This window comes from Haliaeetus leucocephalus, unplaced genomic scaffold (genome assembly GCF_000737465.1).
Source record: "Haliaeetus leucocephalus isolate CR32 unplaced genomic scaffold, Haliaeetus_leucocephalus-4.0 Scaffold137, whole genome shotgun sequence".
Taxonomy (NCBI): domain Eukaryota; kingdom Metazoa; phylum Chordata; class Aves; order Accipitriformes; family Accipitridae; genus Haliaeetus; species Haliaeetus leucocephalus.
In genome coordinates, this window is record NW_010972573.1 from 2,282,478 (window position 1) to 2,295,166 (window position 12,689).

Here is a 12,689-nt window from a genome sequence, read left to right on the forward strand (position 1 = left end):
TCCACCACTGCTAGTTTGTTAATTTTATTATGCCTGGTTATTTGGCTAATGTTTTATACTAATTTTATTGTACAGTAGATTTTCCAGAATTATACTATAAAAAGTAACCCCTTTGGATCTGCAGTAGTTTAACACTTAAAATACTGCAGATTTAATAATGAAAGTCAAGGAAGCATCACAGACCTGCAAATGCGATGCATAAAGAGAAAGGCTGAGATCTTTGTCCAGCTCACTATCAGATGAAAACACATGTATTTCAGCTGCTTCGCTCCACAGAAAAACTCCACACACCTGACTATTGTCAGCACCATGCACATCTACACCCTTCTATCACCGCCTTTTCGCTCTTCCCATCAGAAAAAAAAAATAATACTGTGCATCCTACAAGCCTTTGAGAGCAGCAAGATTTGCAGAAGACATAGTGATTGCATTTATATCACCCCTATCCAACAACAAATCAGAAGTAGCTGCTCAGCAGACGTCAGTCTTCTAACTTTTCACACTGGCTCTTTGGGGGATGGGGAGAAAAGGACCAACTCCTGTTGATGCAAAACTAAAAAAGCTAGAGCATAAGGATATACATCCCTTGAATCTCGTGGTAGCCCTAAGATGGAGCAAGGCCATCTGAATAAAGCCTGCTAGGATTTTGTATGGATTACCTTCTCCTGAACACCACATAAGGCAGACCTCCTCACTTGCTTTGCTATGAAATTTCTAACTCCAAAACTGTTAGCAGTAAAAGAGGCATCAGACTGCCACTGTCTAAACAACTCGAGCAATGTCTTCTGCCAAAGGCTGAGCAATCACAGGTTCTTGTCCTCTTCTCCAGAAAGATGATCCCCGGCATCTTAGTAACTTGCAATCTGAAAGAAATCGCCGAGGTCAACGTTGCCCCTCTCACCGTAAAGCTCTTCCACTGGCGCTATCCCCCCGCCTCTGCCACCCACCCCTGTCCTCCTGCCACTTGGACACCGAGGGGGCCAGCGCAGTGCCTCGCTGCTCTCGCCATGGGAGAAAGCTGCCAGCAACAGAAGCAGCTGAGTATGTTCAAACTCTGTTGCCACCTATCCTGCTGTGAGAGGGCCATACAAAGGAGAACAGATGCCTTCCAGTCCAGCAATTCTGCAATCAGCTGAAATAGTACTTACAGGACCCACTATTACTGCTTTGATCCACATCGCTGCTGGCAAAATGGCAGCCTGAAACTGCAAATGTAAGACTGGCCTGATGTTTTTGCAGGGCTGCTATTCAAAAGTTATACAAGTAATCAAAAAACACTTTTTCAAAGCCTTTTTCAGAGTAGCAACAGCCTTCAAAACCAAAGTCAGCGTCCCATGAGAGCTGCCTTCAAACGTTCCCACCATACAACAGAGACAGCACCCCAGAAAGCATCAGGTGGGTAATGGGAAAGTAGAGACACAGATCTTGCATCAAACACTATTAATTTAGCAGAAACATGATTGCATGGTTATTCCGGCTCCACATCAAATTCACCCCAGTTAGCAACCCATGAGTGCAGAGACTTGATATTAGCAATAGTGCAATCACAAACTAGCCTAACTTTATTGCTCTGTCATTTCTTTTGAAGCTGTGGTGCACAGCCTTGCAGGAGCAGAATGGAATGCACAATATAAAACCTTCCCACTTCTCCATCAACAGCAGAGAACCATCAGAAAGTAAGTGAATGGCAAGTGAAGCAAAGTCATGAGTTCATTCAGCAAAACATGGAAAAATCAACCAAATAGATATTTCAAAAATCAATGTCTGGAACCATGATGTTTACTTTCTGTTGAACCTGCTGTGCAGACTACATGATGCTAGTAGGGGCAATGATCAGGAAAAAAATGTGTCACAGTTCTATGGACTTCACTAAATTACGTATTTACATGAATTTTAATAGCCATAAGCTTATTTTTCCTGTTTTCAAAATGTGTTCAATTCCAGTTCTTTAAATGTACCTACTCAAAAAAAAGAATTGTTTTCCTCTATCTGCCAAAGACAGACTGAAAGCACATAATATGAGATACAGAGACAGTCCTTTGCATATGTTTTAGTTTTGATCAAAGAGTAAAGTTTCAAAGATTAAATGATTTGGAGGGTAACTCAGTGATCCTTAATCTGTTTAGATGGCCTGAATTTTAAATGTTTACCAAAATATTTTCAGGTAAGCTACTGAAACAGGGAAGTCCTACAAAACTTGATTTTCATAATTCAGAAACAAGATGCATGTAGTTTACAGATAAAAAAATCATAGCGATGTTTTTAGTGTGCTAAAGCTATGCTTTTTTAAAGAAAACGTACTCCACATAAACCTACACTAAAGGGTTTATTATGGCTTCTTAAAGCCCAGGATCCTCAATATGCCCTCTCCTTACGTGATCTACTCTCTTTTCTCCTGCTGTTCCACTGCCAGGAGTTTCAGTCTTGGAGTGTCTAAATTTGAAGTAGGTTGTTGTGTTTCTGGATTTTCTGACTACCATGTTAGATTGTAAATCAGTCAGTCTAGCTGTAGGGTTGTACTTGGTTATCTTTGCAAATTTTTTTCTTTTAAGAAGCATTAAAAAGCACCGCTGCACACATCAGACACTCCAAAAGAAAGAAAAGGAGTAAGAAAGTCAATAAGCTCCTGTTTTAAGTTCTGAGGTTTTTGTTCTTCAAAGCATAATGAAACGAAGGGAGGGGACACACACTTCCACAGGTCAAAGATAGCAAAAAGCATCTTTACTGACACATTGCAAAAACTTACCAGTACACATATGCTTTTGCATTCAGATTTATAAACAAGCAAAGGAGGAAACAGTGGGACATCAGTGAAACCGCAGGAAGCGGTCTGACTGCTAATGGTCTAACTCTGGACTGTGAAGTCCTAGAAATTAAAATAGCCTTTTAATTTCCACAAATCAGTGTCCCTGATGCAGCATATTTGCATAATCAACAGCAAAGTGCCTTAGGATATTTATGTAAATCCTTTAGATAGCAGAGATGAAAGAAAAAAGAGCGGGCAATCCAACTGTCAGCTGCCAATTCACTGAACAGAGAAACAATTAAGATAACCGGGCTGCAAACAGCAGATTTTGCATGCGAACCACTACAGCAAGAGCTTCGGATAACCAGAGGTCAGGAGGGAGGATGCCACACGCTGAAGCTGCCCCAGAGACTGGAAGCAGGCATCTAGCAGGGGCAGGAGTTTTGCCTGAAGAGCCAGCAAGACATGATGCAGCAGCCTTGGAAAGGGAAACTGCTTAACAGAGAAGATGAAGATCCTTGAAGGAAAGGAAATGCACCATATTTAAAATCTCTTCTATTTCAGTACAGCAGGGGACATGTGCTGACTCTAAATAACAATGCCCTACCTATGCTATAAGTCAGCCCTCACCTCTGCAAAATGTGTGATGGATTTATGTCATACGTTGAGCTGGATCTAGATATCTGCAGCATCGTAGATATGTCACGTTGTGCCACAGGTCCTCTTCTGCTCAGTGATCCCATGTGCCAAACCTAAACCGTAGCTATCATTTTCCAACCAGGTGCCTCCAGAGCAGGCAGCTGGTGCTGTGCGTGGGCAGGTACCTAATAGTGGGGGCCCCACGGCCACCGAAACACATGTTTGGGCAGGCCCCCCGGACTGATCCTGACCAGGAGACCATTGTACATCAAGGAGTCAGTGATCCACATGACGGTTAACCTGAGCAGGCCCAGGCCTGTGCTGCCTGTCCAGCGTGGCTCCAGGCTGTGCTGCACAAACTCTTGGCCACAGGACAAAGCCAGCCAGCTTGTAGTAACCGAGGAGGCTGCAGGCAGCTCCCACTCCGTACCAGCGATTACAGTGCCTGCCTGTCCTCATCTTTATCTAGAAGTTCTCATGTGAACCTCCATTCTGACAGTAGAAATGATTATTAGGGTTGATTTCTTGCAAGAAAATCATATAAGAGCTTGAATGACCAAAAAGAGGGAACCCCTCCACAGACAAGATCTGTGCAACACCATGGGAAAACCCGCCTGGGCTCCATCTGATGCTGTGCGAATGCAGGGTAACCCACATCTGAAGGGATGTATGATTTACTTGCTCTCTGTATTCTTCTTTTTATTTTATCTTATTAAACCAGCTAATTTATTAAGCTATTTGTTATCGGATCTTTCTTCTTGGGATCCAGAAAGACCCCTGCACTCTCTTACCTCATGCCCTGGGCAGAACATCCTCTGCCCACCCCACCCCTGCCTGTACATCCTCCCTCACCCTCACTGCATGAAGCCTCACAAGTTCCAAGAAAAGGCCAAAGGGATTTATATAAGGAAACAGAGAAATACACATAAATCTTGTGGTATTTTATCTTATACATTAGCCTCTTAGCTCCTTCTAAAGACCTTACCTACTTCCTACTTGATAGTAAATCCAATTATGCCTGATCCTCCTGCGCAGAAGCCGCTGCCAGTAAGCTTTTCATGTACAAACTAAAAGCTCCTGAGTGTGCTGCTGAAACTCGAGACCAGCAGGATGCCTGCTTTCTAAGAGGATTGCATCCTCCCTGAGCAGCGTTTAAAAGAGTACTTCAGACAGAGCCCATTCAGCGAAAGAGAAGCTGACATTTTTGCCAAAGAACATGCATTTTATAGCACGGGCATTGATTTCTCCCTAAAGAGATAATATATATACTATTCAATCAGTTTTTTGGTTTTTTTTTTTAAATAATATAAAGCCATTATTTCCATTTGAGCACTTTTGTCTCTATAGCACTGCATTTCTATTTTTTGTTCATATGTATATACACAGGTTCCTAAAGCGAAGGGTGGAGGGGAGAGGGCTGCCAGTCTGCCTCCCTGACACCAACAGGCTAAAGGTGCCCATACTGGGCCGCTTGTACCAGCTGCCCGAGAAGCAGGCTGATGCCTAGATTCCCACCGGGTAACACAGTGAGAATAAAGTGAAGAAAGGAAAAAGCTGGCTGCCTTTCCAGGGTTCACTAGAAGTTGACAGAAGTGGCTGTCCCTCACTCGACCACAGGAAAAAGGGGCTGAAATGTCTTCCCTGATAAATCAGTGCCTCTGCTAAATCAAGGTTCCTCTGCAGACAAATGGACAGGGAGAGTAATTGCTGTTAAAAATACCCTTCCTTACTGCAATAGCTTCAACCCTTTCCTCCTGACATTCATTCCTTAATGTTTGCTCTTGCAATGCCTTATCATGTGTATCACAAATATCATGCAAATGACATTTATTTAAACAAAACAAGAACAGGATGCTTCAAAGGATGTATTATGTTTACTGACATTCTAAGGGACCCTGCCCCACTTAATGGTGGAGGAGAAATCACTTATTTCACTTTGCTCCAAAAGTCAATTTTGTGGAAATACCTATTATTTAAGTTTTGAAAGGCTATCAGACAGAGGCAACAACGTAGTGCTCTATCTCCAGTCAGAGAAAGGAAGAAAAGAGAGGTATTTGTGCATATGGCATTTCTTTGAAGTTGCTGTACATCTTCAAAGATGCTCTACATCAGGAAAGAACTATTTTCTTTTCTATCACCATGATAAATACATGATGCACAACTGATACTTCCTTGCATCAAATCCATGCAAATGTTTAAGGGAGTTATATCTCAGTGCATACTGGGGAGCAGAGGAAAGGGAAAGAGTTACATTTTCATACAGTGAGGGAGAGGCACATTTTTAATAAATAGCTGTACATTGCACATAAAAAAATGCAGTGACTTTCTATATAACTATGCAAGTTATAACTTGATTATACACAAAAAATAAGTATTTGGGAATGATTAAAATGTAGTATTCAAACAATTAAGTTACTTAAAAAATGCAGCATCAACATGGTATGGGCTTTTTCATATATGAGAAGATATAAACTTGACTTTAAGATACTTAAGCCGTTTCCTGCTAAAAAAAAACCCTTATTGATATAAACTGCTCAAGACATTCAACAAAAAAGCACAGCTAGTAGAAAGCAAGCACTGATTATAATTCAGCTGCACACTTTTTTTTTTTTTTTTTAATATGATTCTTAAGCTACTGCTCCTGCCATCTTACTGTGAGGCACCAGAACCTGAACAGCTGGAAGAGTCTTCCCTGAAAGCACTGTATACACCAGGCATACACAAAAAGCACTCCTGTGCTTTTATGTAATTTAATATCTTAAATCTCTAGTACCTGTTGGGATAATCAAATTGCATTAATTGGTTAAGAGGATTTTAGCGCAACAATTGATGTCCCATCTACTCACCTCACTACAATGGTCCTCCTTCTACTTCTTGTAGGATTACTTTCACAGACCAGAGATGCTAGCTTTGGGAATGTTTTTGCAACAGTAGCATCTGGCCCCTTGGCACACTCCTCTTTGAACTGTAACAGCTCTGCTGTTGCCTTAAGGCACATCAAATGGTCAGAAAGCTAATAAGATAGTTCACTACTCTGGACATCAGTTTTCCTCTGTCAGCAATCTTCAGATTTGTCCTCCCTCACTCTTCCTTCAAAGCATCTGGCATCTTGGTAGCTGCCTTTCTTACACATAAAGGTACAAGCATTGTGCCTATGTCTCAGAACTGTGATAAGAAAAGCATCTGATTTTGCTAAACAAATAATTTTTGAAAAGTCTTTCATAGCAGGGAAAAAAGGCAGGGAGTCGAAGTGGGAAGGAAACTAATTTCAGACAATAAATCCCTCCATGTATCCAACAGGAATTGCTGATAATTATTCTGAACAATTATTCAATATCAGCCTTGCAGGTAACTTGCAGACAAGCAAGGGATGCTCTCTGCTCTTGCATATTCATTCCCCTGGGCACAGGCTGTGCACCTTGCCTTGCGCAATCAGCAGACACTTGCAGCTGAGCTCCTTCTGAAAAGTATTGCCAACAGTTTCACAAGTAGCATCAAGATACACTTTTACACAAATTTGTTCCTTGATGAAGGCACTCTGACAAAATGAAAATGGTATTACTGGCAGCCAGACACATCCTTATTAATAGATACAGCTACCCACATTTTAATCTGCCTCAAACCCTGGTCAAGTAGACACTATTGAAGTGTCCATCACACAACACAATGATCAGCTCCATTCTCCTCATCATTATACGCTTGACAGATGGATTTCAGAGAGATGCAGTTTAGATCCAAGCAGGAAAGGGCACATGTCTAATAGCCTCCTTCATTCCCTGCCCATTGTGCCAGCCACACCTCTACTAGGGATGAGATTCCCTGTGGAAATCAGAAGCCTTGTATCAATTCAAGAAACTTTCTCTGTTGCCAATGTTGTGTAAATGAGTAAAAATAGGCTTGTAATATATATATGAACTAGCTTAATGCTTTTGATGTAATATATTCAACATACCACTCAACACTAGTTTTTAAGTCATTGCATCTGAAGGTCATGAACAGTTTTCTAGTCACTTGGTAATAAAACATTTGAAAATCAAGCTTGGAAACAGGATTTTCTTCAGAGGATATTAAACTTTTAAATACTATTTCTGGCTGAAAAATTAAGCTGAGGTTAAGTTGTAGTTTCTACAGAACACATTATTTGTGAACATATTGCCCCTCTTCCAGATAAATACATCTTCAATAGTGGTTGCATCAACTTCTCTGAAACCAGAATGTCTCAATGTGAATTTTAGATTCAGATTTCTTCTGGAAATCATAGCTATGTTTCTGTTACACAGACTCTATTCAACCACATAATTTAATCTAAATTATTTAAGAAAGACAATTCTTAGAGATATCTTTGTTCATTTTCAGGTTATCAAGGTGCTGAAATATACAAAAAAAAATATGACATTCCCAAAGAGAATATTTATATTTTCGATTTCTACATAAACTTGATGGTGCCAAAGCAGTTCAGACATGAATTATGCTTCACTAACCTCCAATAAACCAAGAAGGAATAAAGCATTATGCTGGAGCACACACTTTCTGAGCTTCAAGTTACAGATTTCAGGCACCAGAAGGATTAGAAAAGGATATAACTCCATTGTACAACTCAAATCAGTGTACAGTGGTGGAAGAAGCTATTCTTGACTTAATGAAAGGACAGTAGTGCCTAGCGGAAACACAGCACAGAACCGTGCTCAGCTGCAGCAGCGGACAAGGCCAACCACAGTTTAACACAAATTAGCGGGCAAGCATCCCGTTAAACCTGGGCTGACAAGTCCAAATAGCGTATAGCTGTGCAGAAATGCAATCTCCATATCGTTACCAATTACTCTGAAACCTAGCATAGTATACCAAGAGATCTCTTGCTCCAGATACAGGAGTAAGCTATCCCCAACTTTGCCTTTTTAACTTCTCCTGAAAAAGGTAGAGTAACTATACCCTTCTATATCATTTTATCTACCACCAAAGAAACCAGTGTCACAGTAAAGTCAGCAGAAGGCGGTACATGCCTTTCCCTCAGTATCTCACTCTGATTCAAGCAAAAGTTTTTTTAAGAATTGATGAGGGTTGCTTTACACTAATGCATCAGATCACGACTTGCAGGTGAAGCCCAGGCTCCTGTTCACCGCTCACACACAGTCAGTCACCTCATGTGAAGGAAGGGATAGATCTGTAGACAGATCATGTCTAAAACTACCTCAGGTTTTCCTTCAGTTCCTGCAAGCTGAAGCACTAGGAAGTTACTTATCTGCTTAAAAATAAGCTGGTGTTCAACCACTTCATCCCAACTATTAGTAACTGGTTGGTCAAGGCCCCTTGGTGGCTTCCCAGACATAGGCCAAGTTTTGAAAGTCAAGGAGACTCATGAAGACTAATTAGAAACTGGGCAAACCCTCCCCCCCACCCAGCACACTGTGGATGAGTATTTGCATTAATGTGTGCTCCGAGTCGTCTTCTGTTTTCCTAGAGTGAAAATAAACAACATCAACTTGAGGAACCAAAGAAAGTCTTTACCCATAAAACATGCAAGCATAGGCACCTTTTGTAAGGTAATTCACACATCCCAGGAATTATTCTGGTCTCATACAAAAACCTTTCCTGGAAGGACCATTAACCCAAATTCTGATTCAGGAAAGTTTTAAGAATACTTAAAGAAAGTAAAATAAATTTATTTTTGCAATGGACCATACCAAAGTAACAACATGTTCATACCAAGTTTTAGTCATATTTTCAAAGTGATGAATGTCTCGGGCATTTCCACTTAAAACAATCCAACATATCATAAAAAAAATAAAGACACCAGTGTCCATAAGTCAATCAATAACACTCAGTTCCTTTAAAGATAAATTTAGCATTAAGAAAAATACATCCTATTTACAGAATCAATCTTATTTCTTGGGGAAAGGTAAAATTTAAACAAGAGCTGTGAAATCAAACTAATGTTCTTCCCCACAGAATCAAAGATGACTGACCATCCTTTCCATATGGCATTTTTGTTCCATACAGATCAGTAAATTCTTTGATAATGTACCTGTCATTCATAATCACAATTTGATCTTAACATTCATTATGTACCCAAAATTGACTTGACTCGTGTCTCAGAGACTGTCTTGAACCCTTCCCTTTGAAGAAGCTAGTAATATAAAATAACACAGTAGATCTCTGTTCAGAAAGACAGCAATCTTATTTAGCGATTAAACGTACTTCACAGGAAGAGATTCAAGCACTTTTTACTGCTCCTATGATTTAAAGATCTTAATTAACATCAGTTTTATTTCCCAAAGGAAAACAGCTGTTCTTTGTGACAAAGCACTTTCAGAGCACTCCACAAACTGAAAGCTGAATTGAACAGTATCACGTGCACCCATAGCAAAGCTTTCACAAACCTTTCAGGGGGAAAGAAAGAGGAAAAAGCAGCTTTAATTGGTAACACTGAAGGGTGAGTGGGTCAGTAACTGCTCCATACACTAGAACACAGAGCTTGCGGATACACAAATCACTACAGAGACTCCTTCACAGCCCTGGAAACACTAACACTAGGCAGCATAAATTCTAAAGATTTTGAGCTTCTTTTCTGGATGCCAGGCATTTTGTTTCTCATTAGAATTTAAATCACAGAAGAAACAATTCTTAGTTCAACTTTTATATACATATAAATAAGAACAGATTGTATTTCCTGACCCTATAGGGACTTACATCTCCCATGGAATGCTAAAAGAACATAGCAAAAAAAAAAAAGTCAGTGAAAATTACCGTGTAGTCTATATATAGCTATATTGTCAAAAAGCTTAGGCAAATAACCCTTAACAGAAAATTAAAAGTAAGGAATAGATTTTTTTAAAAAAACTCTACTTCTAATCAGAATTTTTAAAAAGAAGTTAATTGCATAGAGTACTAGTGCCAAGTTTCATAGTCAGATAAACACTATCATTTAAAAAACAGACTGAGGAGACCGAATTTCTGTTGTTGCATCTCACTGAAATACCAAAGTGATAAGACAATTAGGTAAAATATATATAGTTTTTACAGACACTTACTTGAATGGTGTGAACAGAAATGACAGTGTAGTTTCCTTTTTCTGACTCATCTTAACCTGCATAAAAAAAGCATTAAACCATTATATGCAAGTTGCAACAAGACTAAAAATTGTATCAGGAATCAAACTAAAAAAAATCACAGAAGAGTTCTAAGACTTTGGAAAAGGAATGGAATCACACTGTCGATATACTGTCCAGGAAACTGGGTGTTACACTCCCATATGTGTAACTCCTCTGAGTTCACGGAAACCCAGACCTGCTCTAAAGTAGGTAAAATAAACCACTCCTCAGCCAGTGATTTTCACAGAAGGACTTCTACAGTTTGCAGGGTAAAGGGAAGATACGGCTAGAAGTGCTACCAGACTTCAGTGACAACCTCCCTTGATAAAACTGATATTATTTGTACCAGATGGGAACTAGTACACTGCAGCATCACTGCCAAAGCAATGCTGTTAGACTGATTAACCTGCACATGGATAAAAATAGAAGGTTTTGATGCCGTCAAAGCCACTTTGCCCAAGGCCCTTCAAAACATCTTTAAGGCCTCCTGCAGCAGCCTGACTTGAATCTGACTGTCGGCATAAAGCACAGACAGGAACTTTCTAAGTGTACTGCTCCCAAAACCTGATAGCTTGAAGTAGCAACCCACACGTCTCATCCTATCCATCCAAGACAACATCCTCTCCAGGGAGTACAAACTGTGGTCAGGTCAGTCCATCACAGGAAAAGTAAAAACCCACTTGGCATGTCTAAGCCAGTGCACTACTTCTGCTTCAGCAGAGAAATGCGAAGGAAATTCACACAAAATCCTTCCAAAACAATGCTAGAAACAAGCCAACCAAAAAGAAAACAGAATATTTAGCACTACAAAATGACAGAATAAAAATAAACCTAAAGAAAAGAAGGACAATAACTTTTTCTTTTTTTTTTTTATTTTTTAAGTAATCCCCATGACACCAGTTTAACTGAAAAAGACCTGAGTCACATCCTTAATTCTTAGAGCAGAACCTCCAACTGTGGAGGTTATACCAGCACACTTCAACTTCACAGCCAGCCGGACATTTCCCCTGCTACATGCCAGCTTTCCACCATAGATTTGGAAGCGACTCTGCTGCTGACACTGCCAACATGGTACTCACACAAACTACATTTGGGAACCGGGCATTCAAGAGACAGAAGGTGCTGATGGTGCTAATATCTTGAAGGTACTCTCAAGCTAGTTCCTTGTTCTACCACTGTCACACAGATTTCCCAACAGGGCAACAGTTCTCTCTCTCAGCTTCCTGTCTGTGGAAAAGACAGTTTTCCCTCACAGCATTTATGTCTTGCCAAAACTGAGATTTTTGGATTTGGGACTGTTTCTTATTCCACAGTTGAAAAGCATCTAGTGAAACTCCACCTTTTTTGTTTGGACCACATATGTGTTCTCATAATACGATAATATCTGGTATTAGATGAATCAAGACAGAGAAGCCAGAGATGAACACTTGCAGAGCAAAACAACAGATATGACAGCGTTAGCTAAAAGTTAATTAGGCCACTAATTTCATTTCTTTAATGGACAGGTGCCTGTTACCTTTTTGATCTGTTTGTGTACCGATTCTGACTTAGAGCCTTCTCTCCCAGCCCCTGATGCAAAGGCAGTATTTCCCTTGTCAGGTATCAGAACTCGGATTCTACCTACATACTGCAAGTAGGTTTACATTAATATTGATAAACATCAAAAGAATCAAGAAAAAATTACTCATTCTCCTTACAAAAAAGGTGTTCATTAAAGTCTTTCAAACTCCTTCAGATATGGCTCACAGCTAGTCAATCAACATCACCCAGTATGCACATTCAATTTTAGTCCTTTGAATTACGGCATGCTATATACAGCATATATCCTGGTGTAATTATTTTACACATAACAACAACCACTATTCAAAGAAATATTTTTCTTTACCATATGTTTAGTTACCTTAAACTGCTCAAGAATCTGAACAGCATTGGTAAACATGCTCTCTGCTTTGAAATGAGCACTATTGTTCAGATATTCCAGAGGCAGAGTTCCCTGAGGAAGAAAAATACATATATACATTAAAAAAATTAAATGAAGAAACAGGAATTTCTCTAACTGAACTGCAGGCCAAATGAGCAGTAAGAATACTTCAAATTATTGCTGAAATAACTACTGTAACTCCTTTGAAAATACCCTCATCATTTCTCAACATCACAGGGATGGTTCATAATATCCCAGCTCCTACACGAATGCAAAAAAGGTAAATAACAGAAGT

The 12,689-nt window shown here is 39.8% G+C and overlaps 1 protein-coding gene across 2 annotated transcripts in view; it reads right to left on the bottom strand.

The window, feature by feature from the left end:
* Positions 1–12,689, bottom strand: part of PIGN (phosphatidylinositol glycan anchor biosynthesis, class N) — a 111,241-nt gene that overhangs the window by 51,609 nt on the left and 46,943 nt on the right. For both annotated transcript variants that reach the window (XM_010585984.1, XM_010585985.1), the window contains exons 11-12: positions 12,374–12,466; positions 10,414–10,469 (exon numbers count right to left, since the gene is read on the bottom strand). In XM_010585984.1, the coding sequence (XP_010584286.1) occupies positions 10,414–10,469; positions 12,374–12,466 (149 nt within the window). The remainder of the gene's footprint in view (positions 1–10,413; positions 10,470–12,373; positions 12,467–12,689) is intronic.